Genomic DNA, 16281 nt, shown 5'->3' with positions numbered 1-16281 from the left:
TTCATCTGCCTTGTTCACTGCTTTACCCCCAAGTCACGACTCCTGGGGGCACTCAGAGAAGTTTGTGGAGTGAATGAATGTGCCTGCCCTTTCAAGGAGTCAGCAGCAAGCGGGTCAAGCTGCACACAGGACAGGTGGCAAGTTGCTTGCAGGCCAGAGAATAGTGTTGTTACAGTGTGGACACAAAGATACTACCTGTACCTGGTTTCTTAGGGCAAACCTAAAGCAGTATCTGGACAACAGTGGTCAGCAGGGAGCATGGCAGGGCTTTATGCCTGGAGCTGAGGGTCATGCTGCGCTGTGAGGGAAGGCCATGCTGATTCCCAGGGCCACAGACTCTGAGGCAGAGCCCGCACGCGAGACCTCGGTTCCCAGTTCCCCCAGGAGGCACACTTAAAACCAAGCCTCCTTGCTTCCCACCTTTGCCCCTTGTTCCATCCCTGCCATTTCCGCCTGCCCTGACCTGCCGGCTCATTCCCTGACCTAGAACCATTTGGGGAATGGCTTCCCCCCAAGCCTCACCCTTTCTAACCTTCAGAACTACAGTTATGAGCTCTTTCTTTTGGAGTTAACCCTTCCCAGGCCCACGACTTCAGGTCCACTCTACCCCTGCCAGCTTGCTGGCTGCTCCAACCTGTTTCTCTGTATTACAACACCTCGTCTACCTGCCATTCTCCTTGACTCCACCGGGAGCTCCTGGGGGCAAAGCTCATCACTGTAGCTCCAGCACCTAGCATGACCTGCACAGGGGGCTGTGTGTCCTGCCTCCCCTTCTGCCAGCCACTTCAGGGCCTGGACTGCTTCCTGTTATTCCTCTGAGGTTCTCTGCAGCACTGGACACAGGGGCTGGGGACTAAACCCAATCTTGCTGGATGATAAAAGATACAAGGTCTTCTGCACAGGTCTGAGTGTGCTGAAGTTGGGCTCCAGAAGGAAGGGACTGGAGAATGGTACTGCCCAAGGGGAAAGGTCAGAGGAGAGAGAGGGAAGGGAAAGCACCTTTCTGCATAATCAGACTCCAGCTTGAAGAAGGCCGATTCCCAAGAGGAGCCCAATTGCCAAGACAGGCCCATCAGCCACAGAGCCTGTGGGCAGTGGAGGACCATGTCCTATCACAGGCAGAGCTTGGCGTCCACCATGATGCCACTGGGTGTGTGACCAGGAGAAGCAGGGCTGGTGTTTGTACAGAGGGAAGAGGAGGAGTTCTGCCATTTTGCAGAAGTCAAGAGATTGCCTACAGCTGGCACCAAGCAGAGGTCATGGAAAGTAAGGACTTAGCCACAGACTGGGCTCACAGGAAGCTGGGGTGGGACAAGTGTAGCACTGGCTGGCATGGGAGGGTGTGGGGACCTCAGAAGCCCACGTCACCATCCTGCTCACAGGGGCTCTGCCGAGCACTCTACATCCCCAAGCCCAGGTACTCTGCACACTTCTCTCTTGGGTCAATCTACACATCCCACCAAGGAAATGAGAGCCACATCCGTGGAAATACTTGGAGTATGCCTTACTGTTGTCCAAGTGGTTGGCCTTGATGATCTTCTCGGAGTAGTCAGAAATGCTGGAGCACTCAATCTAGAAAGGGCACAGAACAGGAGCAAGGCATCAAAAAAAACCTCCTCGGCACACCCAACACAAAGGGACTCAGGGGCCATGGAATGGATGGAGAAACTGAGGCCCAGAGAGGGGCAGGGACTTGCCCACAGTGGTCCAGCTCATTTTTTTGGCAGATTAAACCCTAAAAGCCAGCCCGCCCCACTTGCAGGCCTTCCCACTAAACGAGGCTGTCTTGGCTTGAGGCTGCTGCCCGGTGCTGGAGGCTCAGGAGGAGCCTGCCAACCTCACTTTCCAGGGCCAAGGAGAACTGGAGGCTCAGCCTCCGTCCTCTCAGGAGAGGACGAGGGAAGGCAGGGCCACCCTCAGCTTCCTGGGCCTTAGCCTCCCCGTCCTCCCAGAGCAGGCTGGGCACATCCGCACTGGGGGCCACAGTCACCTGCGCACGCCACTCTCACCCCTTCTGCCGTCTCCACCTTTGAAAGGATGTCTTCCTTTTAACCCAGAAGACTTTCCAGGCTTCCAAAATCTCCTCATCAAAGGGCTAAAGTACGTGAGAGCCTGGGTGACCATCAGCTGGGAGTGGTTGGGGATTGGGGGCCTCAGGTGTACCGGGGGCCATCCGGGGTGCTGGACACGGCAGCTGCCAGAGCTGTCCTCACTTGCTCCGCCAGTCCTCCTCGGACGCCGGGCTGCAGAGCCCCCGGGGCTCCACCCTCCTCCACACCCGAGGCCTGCCGTGGGCTGCCCACAGGGCCTCGGGGAGGGGCCATCTCCTCCAGAAGGAGCCACCCACCAGCGCAGAGAGACCTGCTGACGGCCCCCCTCAGAGCCCCGGAAGGGCGAGTCCACTCCAGGGCGACGGGAGGGGCGTCCCTCGGTTAGAGCTGCATCTAAGGAGCCCGAGCCTGTCCCCGGCTCAGCACGGCAGGAGGGCCAGCCCTTCCCTGGGCTCCCGCACCTGCACCCTTCAGATCCCACTGTCTCTCTCCTCCTCCTCCTCCTCCCCTCCCTTGCCACCTTAGCGTCTCATCCACAAGAGGCTGCTGGAGTGAGCCTCTAGGAGCATGGGATCACGAGCCAGGCAGCCTGGACCCGCATCCTGCTTCTGCCACGGTCTAGCTGTGCCTCAGTTTCCCCATGAGTAAAATCACAGTACCTGTTTCATAAGGTTGTCATGAGGACTAAATGAGCTAGTGCACGGAAAACACTTAGAGCAGTGACCGGTCCCCTCAAAGCTCAGGGTGCAGGAGGCATCGTGATCATTCCCCTCCCCACTTTCTCCCTTCTCTCCTCTCTTTTCCCTCTTTGTCCTTGCTCTTCATTTCCCCCATCCTTTCCTTTTGTCCTTTCTCTTTTGTTCTTTCTCCTTGTTTGACTTCTCTCCCATTTCTCTAGCTTTTCTCTGGTTCTTTATACCTTTCTTTCTCTCCATTTCTCTTTTCACATCTGTCTTTTTCCTCTCTTTTTCTCTCTCTCTCTCTCTCCCTCCCTCCCCTGCCATCCCATCTTCCCCCCTGGAGAAGAGCAGTGGGTGGAAGGGGGAGCCTGGAACGGGAGAAACTGTGAAATGAGCCATCCGGAAAGAAGCATGGCTAAATGCGGTGGAGCTGTTTATAAAAGAGCTGTTACAGGAAAGGAGCGGGAGGCAGACAGATGGCAATGGGGCCACAGCTGGAAGGCGCCGGTGGGAGCCTCCTGACAGCTCCTTGGCGGGAACCCCAGGCCATCGTGGAAACCCAAGACAGGGGGCCCTGCCTGGCTGCTCAGCCCTTAGCCAACGCCAAGGCCAGAGCAGAGACAGGCATCAGAGACCACCTGGGAGAAAGAGCACGTGGGAGCACCAGATGGTCTCAGGTCCAACCCTATGCTCAGTGACCCCACAAAAGGTTGAGTTTTTCGAGGGCCTCATGAAGGAACCCCTGAAGATGGGGAAGGGCGAGAACCAGTGGTGATGACCTTGGCGCCCATATATCCCAGCTGAGCACATCTCACTTTTTCACAGCCAAGCCTGCACCAGAGGCGCCTTGAGCCAGCCTGGGTAACCAGAGGACCTCCCAGAGCCAGGGCGCATGTGCTCTCTAAGAAGGCGAGGAGGAGGCTGCTGTCCCTGCTGGGGCTTGAGGCAGAGGGCCACCCCGGGGAGCTGGAGGGCCTGGTCATCCAGAGCCCAGGGCTCCTCTGGGCAGGCACAGGACAGTCCAGCCAAGTGTGCAGTGACTGAAAGCCCACGGAACGCTGCCCGGCTCTCCGTGGGGCCTCTCTGTTAATGCCCTCACTTGTCAGCAATCCTGCAGTTGGCCTTCAATTTTGATCAAGTTCAATCCCCATTTCCCAGCTCTGGACCCACTGCCCTTTTCAAATGCCAGCCAGCAGCTTAGAGCTCGTTTTGTTCTCAGCTTCTTTCCAGCTCCGGACCCTGCGGGCCTTGCGGACATGGGGCTGTGCACAGCTCCAGTGGGAGAGCCGGGGGAAGGCTGGGAGGCTCCCAGGGGGCCAACCCCCACCTCTCACCTGGAGCAGCTGTGGCAGCCAAAGCAGCAGCATTTAAAGCTGTTGACTTGCCCTTTGAAGACAGAAGGAAGGAGACTTTCCTGCTATTATCCCCGTAGGGCCCCATTCCCACCAGAATAACAAACTGAGCTTTTGCCAGGCACTGTTCTGAGCACTCCACATGTGCCTTCGGCTCTTTGAATCCCCACAGTCACTCAATGTGCAAGGTACTATTATTACACCCATTTTACAATTGGGGAAACTGAGGTACAGAGAACTGCTTTGCCCAAGGTCAGACATTTAGTGAGTGAAAGCTCAAGACCCAAACCCAAGCCCCCAGATGCAACCACATTGCTCCGCCTCTCAAGCTGACAGCGGGACAAGCACCATGAGGTCAGAGCAGCCTCAGGAAAATCAGGAATCCTCGTGCAAAGGCCAGCAGCCATCAGGGTAAGACCTGAGGAGCAACGCCCAAGCGCCAGGCAGTCCTCCACTCCTCCAACAGAGTGACCCCAGCAAGAGGGAGGGGAGGGGGCATGCCGCGCCAGGGCCAGCTCTGCAGAGGCCAAGTGGAGGGAAGGGACGGCAAGCTCACCCCAAACACCTTCTTGGCTCCTGCTTTGGCTGCAAACATGGAAAGGATCCCAGTGCCACTGCCAACGTCCAGCACCACTTTGTCCTTGAACACATGCTTATTGTGGTACATGGAGTTCCTGTAGGTGAGCGTCCGCACCTCGTCCTTCAGCATTTCCTGCAGGGGAAGGCAGGGAAAGGCAGTGTCAGGGGACCACAGGGCAACGGGGAGCACATCAGAGTGGTGGGCCCCAGGAATGTCCCCCCAAATTCCTCAGGGATCTCGACGACGTCATCAGGCAGAGCCATGGAAGAGGACGGTGGAGCAGCTGGACCAGGGGCCGCCTCGAGGCAGGGCGCCTCGCCCTAAGCTGCCCTGACCTCAAGACTCTGCCCACAAAAGACAGCTTTGTACCTTCCAAAGAAAAAAACCTGTGTCCAGACCTGAGGGAGCTTCAATTTATTACAGAACAAAAGGAAAAATCTGTACATTGCAGCATGAGATGAGACACTTAAATTAGGCCTGAAGGAGAATTTTCTGCCAAGGTGAGAAAATTATCATGGGACAAGTTATTAAAGGAAGTTTTATTGTTTTCTGCTTTTTAAAAAATTTTTCAATATTTGTGCATCACTTGTAACAAATATACCATCCACATAAAATGGTATTGATGGAGGAAAGGGGAAAAGGAGGAGGACATTGGGTATATAGGAATCCCCTATATTCTGTATGTGACTCTACTGTGACCTAAAACATCTTTGAAGAGGGAAGCAGACTTGGCCCAATGGATAGGGCGTCCATCTACCACATGGGAGGTCCGCGGTTCAAACCCCGGGCCTCCTTGACCCGTGTGGAGCTGGCCCATGCGCAGTGCTGATGCGCGCAAGGAGTACCGTGCCATGCAGGGGTGTCCCCTGCGTAGGGGAGCCCCACGTGCAAGGAGTGTGCCCCATAAGGAGAGCCACCGTGCACGAAAGAAAGTGCAGCCTGTCCAGGAATGGAGCCACACACATGGAGACCTGACCCAGCAAGATGACACAACAAAAAGAAACATAGATTCCTAGTGCTGCTAAGGATAGAGGTGGTCGCAGAAGAACACACAGCGAATGGACACAGAGCAGACAACTGGGGGGGGGGGAGAGGAGAAAAATAAATAATAAATAAATAAATAAATCTTTAAAAATAAAAAATAAAAAGTCTTTGAGGAAAAAATGAAAAAAAAGTAAGACACTGTGGGAATAAATGGAAGAAAATGTCACTGTACATAAAAGACAACAGTCTTACAGTGATGAAAGGCAACATTAAAAAAAAGGTTTTTTCCTACAAATATTTTTTTCATTATTTTTTAATATCCCAATGTTTTAAAATATAATTTTATGTTTACTTTATTAATTTTTTCTGTATTTTACTTCTTATGTATAAAACTATCATTACTATTTCATTTTCTTATTAATTGTATGTGGCTATTTCACTGGCTTCATCTTTGAAGAGGCTTTAGATCACAGAAGGTTTACAACTGTGACAGGGAAGGATCACTAGTGTGGGGTATCAGTGAGGGGAGACACATGGGAGGCAGTTCACTGGGTATACATATAAGGCATATAAATGTGTTCAAATGTTCATGGGGCAATGTCATGGTGGATGAAGATTCACGCAATAACCAAAAGAATATCAAATTCCCATTTGGGGGAATTCTGTCACATTCTCTAATGGAACAATAAGAATGCCCAAAGAACAGGGACAATGACATATGAAGGAGGATGGTCCATTGAAGGACGTTTTATATTGATGACTATGTTTATGAACTTTTGCTCTTGAAATTGAAACTTAGCCTAGTGAGGTAGGTGCCTAAGAGTTACCTACAGGGAGCCTCCTTGTTGTTCAAATGTGGCCACTCTCTAAGCCAAACTCAGCATATAAAAGCAATAACTTCCTCCCAGTGTAGGACATGATTCTCTGGGATTAGCCTCCCTGGCACCGAGGGGTTGCTACCAAGTACCAAAATAAATACATCTGAAAAAAAAAAATCTTGACCAAAAGGGGCAAAAAGCTAAAGACAAATGAGTTTGTCTGACTAAGAGACTTCAAAATTCTTAGGGAGGCTGTCTCAGACTTAGTGCTTATGCATATCTCAACAGGATCTCTTTGACAAAGTAGATACTACCCCAAATAGCAAAGCTCCTCAGGGATATGGAGAAATCCAGGCACTATAGGGCAGATAGCTCAGGAATTTGGTCCCTTGCCACTGGGCCCTAATCTGGTATTTAAGCTCCCCAGTGTGACTGAATTAGACTCAGCAGTGGTTTCCCCATGTATGACTCTTCTGTCCTTCTATTTGAACCTATAATTAGTACTAGATATGGTAGGTATACATCCAAGAGACTTAAATCTTTGGGCTGTCCATGTGTCAGCTGGCCCTGAATCTCAACAGAGTTGCAACACCTACTTTCTGGTTCAATGGACTCACCCAGGACAACTAACAGGGAAGAGATAATGGAAAAACAACACACCAAGGAGCCAAAAGTGCCTACAACTGCAAGCAAGAGTGTCCCATTCATCAAATGTAGGGGATTAAAGCCCCCCTCAATTAATGATGGAGTGGGCATTACCATCCCAGAGTCCTCAGGATTGGGAAAATTAACTATGGTCTAAAATAAACTTACTACTATAGACTTATTGTGATTCCAGCAATGGAAGAAATACCATTGTTGTGGAGGCAGTGACCCATGGATATTCTGGGTTAGTAAGAGGGAAAAGCAGGTGTAATGGAGGGCATTTTCGGGACTTGGAAATTGTCCCGAATGACGTTAAAATGACAGATACAGGCTTTTATACATCCAGCCATAACCTACAGAGTTGAATGGGAGAGGGTATATCCTAAAATGTAAACTATAATCCATGCTTGGTGACAATGCTCCGAAATTTGCAATGAATGTACCACACTGATCAATTGCAATGAAAGTACCACACTGATGAAAGATGTTGCTAATATGGGAAAATGTGAGAGGTGTGTGGAGTGGGGCATATGGGAAACCCCTGTAAATTTTCTGTGACATTTATGTAATTGAAGTATCTTTTAAAAAACAAAATTGAAAGAAAAAAAAAAGAATAGAAAGGATATCCCTCTGTTCAGCATTATTTAAGTGCTTTGTGGTGAAGGAAGAACTGAATTACCTCTTACAATTGTCTCCTGCCCAAGGAGGACACAAATAATCTGTGTGTGGCTGTGAGGCAGGGATTTTTGACTGAGTCAAAGTATCCTCAAATACTTCTAACTTACAACCAATAGTACTGGGATGATGTTTTTTAGTAATCAACTTTATTGAGATAATTTGCATATAATAAAAAGCATGAATTTTAAGTGTATAGTTAAAGGTAAGAATTTTGACGAATGTACAGCTGTGTAACCACCATCATAAACCAAGATAGTGAACGTTTCCATGACCCCAGAAAGCACCTCATGTGGACACCTGCTGATCTGAATTCCTTCACCAAAGCATAGCTCTGCCTGTTCTAGAACTTCAGAACTACTTTTTGAGTTTCATTCCTGTTATTGCCCAGATCCAGGGTTTGTTACATTTCTGTTTGTTCTTGTTGTTGCTGAATTGTGTTTGACTGTATGAACTTGCCACCACATGTTTAGTCATTCACTCGTTGGTGGATATTGGGTTGTTTCCAGTTTGGGATTATTATGGGTAAAGCTGTTACAAACATTCTCATATAAATATTTTTAAGTATATAGGTTTACATTTCCCTTGGGTAAATATCTAGAAGTGGGTTTGCTGGGTCTTAAGGTAGATGTGTGCTTAACTTTATGAGAAATTGCCAGTTTTCCAAAATAATTGTACCATTTGAGGCTCCCACAAGCAGGGTATGAAAACTCAAAATGCTTCACAGCCCTGCAACTTAGTGTTCTCAGTCTTGTTTTATTAGAGCAGTTGTGGGTTTACAGAAAACTTGTGCAGAAAGAGCAGAGTTCTCATATAACCCTCTCACACACTCAGTTTTCCCTGTTATGAACATTTTGCATTAGTGCGCTACCTTTGTTACAACTGATGAAACAATAGTATTATAATTATACTCTTAACTATAGTCCCTGGTTTGCATTAAGGTTCACTCTTTGTGTCATAGAGTTCTATAGTGTTTCTTGTTTTTTTGCTTGTTTGCTTGCTTGCTTGCTTATTTTTATACTGGTAATATATATACAACCTAAAAGTTTCCATTTTAATACTTTTGAGCATACAATTCATTGATGTCAATTCCATTGACCATGTTGTGCTGCCATCCATTACCAAAACTTTTCCATAGAAACAGAATAGAAACAGAAACTCCCTTTTTCATTTTAGCCCTTCTGTGAGTATGAAGTGATTTCTTACTATATTTATTATGTTTCCCTAATGACTGTTGATGTAGATAATGATTTCACAGGCTTATTGACTATTTATTTGTGTATCGTCTTTTGTGAAGTGTCTGTTCAACTTTTCTGTCCATTTAATAAAAAAAGTTGTCTGTATTTTTATTATTGAATTGTAGAAATTTAGTCCTTTATGAGACATGTGATTTGTGAATATTTTCTTTCAGTCTATGGTTTGCCTTTTAATTTTCTTAATGTTGTCTTTTGAAAAGTAGTTTTTAATTTTGATAAAATCAGATTTTTCAGGATTTTTTTTTCTTTTATGCATACTGTTTTTGTGTCCTGTCCAATCTTTGTCTTCCCCAGGTCACAAAGATATTTTCTTCCAGAAGTTTCATAGTTATGACTTTTTACTTTAAGGTCTGTGTCAAATTCATATTTGTAATATAATGTGAGTTAGGGTATGAGTTCATTTTTTTCATACAAATACCATATTTTTCATATAAACACCATTTTTTAAATAGACTATCATTTTGCCCATTGAATTACCTTGCCACCTTGTCAAAGCTCAATTGACTGTATGTATGAATCCATTTCTGGCCTCTCTGATCTGCTCCAATGATAAACTAACACTGGCTTGATTCCTATAGTTTCATATTAATATTGAAATGAAGTAGTATGAGTCCTCTAATTTTGTTCTTTTATAAGGTTATTTTGGTTATTTATCTAGATCCTTTGCATTTCCATATAAATTTTAGAATTAGCGTGTTCATTTATACAAAATAGATTGTTGAGGTTTTAATTGGAATTACACTGACTCTGGAGATCAATTTTGGGGGAAATGACATCTTAATTACTATTGAGTCTTACAATCCAAGAACATGATATGCCTTTACATTTACTTAGGTCTTTAATTTCTCTCTGCAATGTTTTATAGATTTCAGTAAAGAGATCTTGCATTTCTTTCATTAAATTTAAGTATTTTATTTTTATGTTCTTGTATATGGTATTTTTAAAGTTTAATTTTCCAAATATTTAGTGTTAATATACACATATTGAGCTTGTACTTGCAGCTTTGTTAAATTCACTTATTAATTTTAGTAAGTATTTAAATAGATTCCTTTGTTTTTCTATGTAAAAAAATATGGCAATCTGTGAATGAAGACAATTCTACGTCTTTTTTCTTGCCTTTTATTTCTGGTTCTTCCTTCCTGCCTTATTGTATTGTCAAGGACTTCCAGTATAATGTTGAATAGAATTTGAAAGAACTATATCCAATTATTTATAATATATGTCCATTAAGTACAATTTTAGCTTTAGGCTTTCTATATATACCTTGTATCAGATTGAAGAAGTTCCGTTCTATTTCTAATTCAAAGACAGTTTCTGTCATGACTTGGTGTGGAATTTTGTCACATGCTTTTTCTGAGAAGGTATATATTTTGGTTTCCTGGATTGTTTAAAGCAGATACCATGAAATGGGTTGGCTTAAACAATGCAAATTTATTAGGTTACAGTTTGTGGCTGATAAAAAGTCAAATCAAGGCATCATCAAGGCAATGATTTCTCCCCAAAGACCATCTGCCAGTGATCCTTGGCTCCTCTGCCAAATGGTAAAGCACATGGTAGTGTCTGCTGGTCTCTTCCAGGTTTCATTGATTTCAGCTTCTTGTTTCTGTGGCCTCCTCTCTCTCTCTCTCTTTATTAATTCTCTCTCTCTCTCTCTCTCTGTATTAATTCCATTTATAAAGGTCTCCAGTAAGAGGTTTAAGACCCATTGTGAAGAGGTGGGTCACACCTTAACTGAAGTAGCCTCATCAAAATGTCCTACTTGCAATGGGTTTGCATTCACAAGGATGGATTAGATTTAAGAACTCGTTTTTCTGGGGTATACACTGTTTCAAACTACCACAATTATATGATTTTTCTCTTTTGTTCTCTTAATTCATTGACATCCATAGATTAGTTTTCTAATGTTGAACCAATATTTTGTCCTTTTTAAATATTGCTTGTTTTACTTTTTCACATTTTTGGCAGATTTTTGCACCTATACTTACTAGGGATATTGATCTATACTTTTCTCTTTTTTAGGTAATCAAGGATAGGCAAGCAAGTTAGGAAGTGTTCTCTCTGTGTGCATTTTCTAAAAAAGTTTGCATGAGACTGGTATTGTTTGTGCCTTAAATGTTTGGTATAATTCACTGGTAAAACCATCTGGGTCTAGAGTTTGTTTCATGTGGAGGTGAAGATAGGAAGCTTTTGAGTTATGAACTCAATTTTTTTAATAGATGGAAGGATATTTTAGTTTTCTATTCATCTTGAGTCCATTTTTACAAGGTATTATTTCAAGGAACTTATTCATTTCATCTAAGATGTCAAATGTATTGGTGTAACATTGCCATGATGGTATATTTTCTTATTACCTTTTGAATGTCTGTACTATCTGTAATGATGCTCTTGCTTTCATTTATGATAATTTACCTCTTTGTTGTGTTTTTCCTCTTGATCAGTCTGAGTGTCAATTTGATAAATAAAATAAAATAAAATTTAATTTAATTTAATTTTAAAAACCACCAATATTTGGCTTTGTTGCTTTTCTCTGTTTGACTTCTATTTCATTGATTTCTGCTCTTACCTTTATTTCATTTCTTTGACTTACTTGAATTTTATTTGCTCTTCTTTCCAAGCTTCATAAGGTAAAAGCTTTGATCATTGATGTTATAGCTTTCTTCTTTTCTAATATAAGCATTTAAAGCTATGAATTTCCCTCTAAAGATTGCTTTAACTGAACCCCACAGTATTGATATGTTGTGTTTTCACTAACAGTTTGAAATATTTTCTAATTTCTTTTGTGATACCTACTCTGACCCATGAGTTATTCAGAAGAGTACTATTTCAGTTCCAAATATTTGGAGATTTTTGTAGATAACTAAAGTTATTGGTTTCTAATTTAATTTTATTATGATTTTTAAAAGTATACTATGTATAATTTCAATCTTTTGAAATGTATTGAGACTTGTTTTGTGGCCCAGCACATGAATTTATCTTAGTGAATGTTTCCATGTGTACTTGAAAAGAATGTGTATTCTGTAGCTTGGGGATGCAATGTTCAATAAATGCCAATTAGGTCAGGTTGTTTGACAGTATTGTTCAAACTTTCTTTTCCCTAAAGATTTTTTGTGAATTTGTTCTATCAGTTAAACTATACCTATTATTTAGGGTTTGCTTTTTTCTCCCTTTCTTTCTGTTGATTTTTGCTTCATGCTTTTTGAAGAGACGAGTATATATTTTGTATTGGCTCTGTGATGTGTCAACCAGGCTGAAATACATTCCCAAGAATTTTTTTGTATGTTTCTGTTAGGGTTGGTCACATGGGACATTCTTGCAAGATTTTGAATACAGAAGTGAGGTAGTAACCTACTTTGTAGTGAACACATATTGTTGCTGACTTGTTGATTCACTTCCTTGACCAAAGGTGCAGCTGGGCCTACAATTGCTCTACCTTCTTCCTCAGTTTCTCTGACTTCTGGATCAGAAGTGCATGCTTAGGTCCATGGTTAGATGTGCTAGCTTCTGCAGAATATCTTCACCACTGAGGTCCAAGGTGATAAGAATGAACATAGATTTATGTCTGTCTTCACAGGATTCCAGTCTGAGCTTTTGGGTTCCAGCCTCCTCCTGATATCCTCCTACTTTGCATCCATATTCCCTTCCTGCTACCTGTCCTGTGGACTTCAAGACCCAGCATCAGACACAGAATCAACAGTCTTACCTAATTGCATAAGCCAGTTTTCTGTAAGAAATATATACATCCTACTTGTTCTGTTTCTATGGTCTAAACAAGTGACTCCAGAAAAACAGAATCAAGGGATGAATTCTCTGAATTGGTTCTGTGACTTCTGTAACTGGTTCTCTTGACTTATCATATTTAAAGGCAACTATTGTCTCTCCTTCCAGTGGTAAAATGGGCACTTAAGTCTATGACATGGAAAGGTAAAGTAGATACTCAAAGTATCACCCTCAGATTCCTGTAATTGAATACCCATGGAAGACAGATTAAGAAATGACTAAGTATCTGTTACTTAAGAACAAAATAAGGAGCATAATAAGGTCAGTTTGTTGCTAGCTACTAACTATGCTTAAAAACTTAGAGAAAGAAAATCATGAGCTCAGGGCTTTAAATTCCCAGCTCAAGATTTGCACAAAACACCTGAAAGCTTCTTTGACTTCCCCGACAGGAAGCCATCATTTCCTGTAGTCACAGGGCCAAGATTTCTGAAAACTAAATCCAAAGTCTAATCCTGCAAGTGCCTGAATTACAATGAAATTAAATGCTCATCCTTGCAGGGATGCTTTTGTTAAAATTAGGGCATTGATTAGGAGCAAATAGGATCCTGAAATTTGAAATAGGAACATATGAACAAATTCTGATGAAGCTGAGGCTCTCAAACTCTGCTGAATCTTCCTTGCTTGTAGAAGCAGGCTTCTTTGCTGCTAGCCCTATAACTAGGTTCAACTCCCAGCAGGCCCCAAAGAGTGAGGTACAAAGTGTGACTGGGGAAAAGGTACAAGACACACCAAAGAACTGCATGATATTTCCAATTTATATAAATAGAAACCTAGAGAAATTGTGGAGTAATAGATATAAAGGGAGAGAGATCAAGAAGGAAAGAATATAACATTACATCAGGCCGAATTATTTATATAGACCCTCTAAGTAGAGATTTTGGTTTCTGTGTTTTAGTTTGAGGGGCTTGGAATGGCTCTAATAGTTTGTTTGCTTAATTGAGTAAAATATAGACCCAAAGGTGTCCTACACTATAAGAAATTGAAATGCCAGAGCTTCCTTGGAACACTGAAGAGGAAGATCCAAAGGCTTATTGAATATCCAGTAAGGTATCCAAATGGAGATTGGAATATTAAAGTGGATTTGTCATGTAAGACCTGCTTACCTGCCCCAGGAGTGGAGGTGGGGGGGGGGGGGGGGACCCAGAGCACACATCTTTCACCATGACTGTGAGGAGCCCCTATATCTCTGAAGATCTCTGTGGTCACTCTCCTCTGGAGTTCAGAAATGACAGTGGGATCTGCTACAGAACTGGGATCCTTAAATGCCATAGAGATAATGGGATACTAGGGTGGCAGGGGCCATGTGACAGCACTTGATCACCAAAGATAAGTAAGTAGATGTGGTTACCCTAATGAACAGCATAGCAAAGCTAATCAAAATAGTCTGACTCACAGAGACCTACGGTATTGGTAGCTAGCTGATCATGGTGTCCCTAGAAAAGAAATAGATGGGCAGCCTACTAAACTCTTGTATGACCTATGTAAACAGAAAAGTTATAAGTTTAGTAAGTAATTCAAATCATCAAAACAAGGAGTCATGGGCCCTCAATCCATTCCCAGATTTGAGCCACTTAAATGAAGAGGAGGCTGGTTTTTGTGAGGAACTACCCAGCTACACTGCCAAAACCTCATAATATGACTCTTTCTCCCAGTCTTTCCCAAAGGGTTCTAGGGCCATTGACCAGATGACAGTGCATTGGGGAAAGGAAAATAGATTTTTGTAGGCTTACTGGACATTGGCTCTGACCTCAGGTTAATTCCTGAAGACCCAAAATGTCGCATGGCCACCAGTTAGAGTAGGACTTATGGAGGTCAGGTGATCAATGGAGTTTTCACCTCCAGTCCTTCTCACAGTAGAACCAGTGGGTCCCTGAACCCATCCTGTGGTTATTTCCCCAGCTGGAATACATAGTTGAAATAGACATTCACAGCAATAGGTGGAGTCCCCACATTGGTTCCCTGACTCATGGAGCGATGGCTATGATAGTCGGAAAGCCCAAATGGAAACAATTACAGCAGCCTCTACCTAGGAAAATAATAAACCAAAGGCAATACTGCATTCCTGGAGAGAGTGCAAACATTAGTACCACCATCAAGGATTTGAAAGATGCAGAGGTGGTGATTCCCACCACATCCCCATTCAACATTCATGTTTAGCCTGTTCAGAAAAGAGATGGATCTTGGAGGAAGACAGTGGAGTGTCATGAACATAATCAGGTGGTGACTCTAATTACAGCTGCTGTTTCAGATATGGTTTCATTGTTTGACCAGATCAACCCAAAGAGCTGCTGGTTTTAATCATTTTAGAAATTTATCAACATATATATATATATATTCATTTCTTATTGTCTATAACAAATTTCTACAAATTTAGTGGTTTGAAACAATGCAAATTGATTCTCTTACAGTTCTGTAGTTTGGAGGTCTGAAATCAGTTTCAATGAGCTAAAGTCAAGGTTGTCAGTGGGGTTTCTTCCTTCTGGAGGGTATGTGGGGAGAATCTGTTTCTTTGCCTTGTTCAGCTTCTAGTGACAACCTGCATTCCTGAGCTTGTTGTCCTTTTCTCTATCTTGAAAGTTCACTCCATTCTCGGCTTCCACCATCACATCACCTTCTCATCAGTTTTGACCCTTCCTACATTCTTTTTGTAAGGGCCTTTGTAATTACTTCAGGCCCACCTGAAACCTCCAAGATAATCTTCCCATCTCAACATCCACAACTTTATCACACATATAAAGTCCTTTTTTCCATATACTCCAAAATTCATAAGGCTCTCAGGATCAGGTCATGGACATAGTTGGGTAGTCATTATACAGCCTACATACTATATTTCTCCAAATATTTTTTCTGTCCCATTCCCTTTCTTCTTTCCCTCTAGAATTCTATCACCCTTACATTTTACTGCTAGAGTCTTTCCCACAAATCATTGAGGTCTGTTCATTTTCTTTTCGATCTCTTTTCTCTCTATGTTTCAATTTGGATGATATCCATTGACCTATCTTCAAGTTCACTAATCTATTGCATCCTCTCTGCTACTAATTCCATCCAGTGACTATTTGATGTAGATATTACATTTTCCAATTGAAGGTTTTCCTTTTGGCTCTTTTTAGTTTCCACATCTCTCCTGAAATTCCCTATCTTTTCACTCATATATATTTTCCTGAAGATTTTTTAAAAATCATATTTATTATAATTATTTTCAAGTCTTTGTCTAATAATTCCAACATCTGGGTTTTTCTCTATATCTGTTTCTATTGACTGATATTTCTCTTGACTGTGGATAAAATTCTTCTTTTCTTTATAACTTTCTATCCTGAGATATACATTGCATCTAAGGAACAGTTGTGGATGAAGTTTTTTTTTTTTGTTTTTGTTTTTTTTCCCCTAAAGGGAATGCCATATCCTTTGTTATGTTGCTAAAGTGATGGGCTGGTCAGTTCAATTCAGTCACAAATTGAGCATG

The 16281-nt window shown here is 43.1% G+C and overlaps 1 protein-coding gene across 1 annotated transcript in view; it reads right to left on the bottom strand.

The window, feature by feature from the left end:
- Window positions 1-16281, bottom strand: part of PRMT8 (protein arginine methyltransferase 8) — a 105079-nt gene that overhangs the window by 45146 nt on the left and 43652 nt on the right. The window contains exons 3-4 of the mRNA XM_058282597.2: window positions 4640-4795; window positions 1509-1572 (exon numbers count right to left, since the gene is read on the bottom strand). Of these exons, the coding sequence (XP_058138580.1) occupies window positions 1509-1572; window positions 4640-4795 (220 nt within the window). The remainder of the gene's footprint in view (window positions 1-1508; window positions 1573-4639; window positions 4796-16281) is intronic.

Source organism: Dasypus novemcinctus, chromosome 20 (assembly GCF_030445035.2).
Source record: "Dasypus novemcinctus isolate mDasNov1 chromosome 20, mDasNov1.1.hap2, whole genome shotgun sequence".
In the NCBI taxonomy this organism is placed as follows: domain Eukaryota; kingdom Metazoa; phylum Chordata; class Mammalia; order Cingulata; family Dasypodidae; genus Dasypus; species Dasypus novemcinctus.
This window is presented reverse-complemented; position numbering and strand designations above follow the sequence as displayed.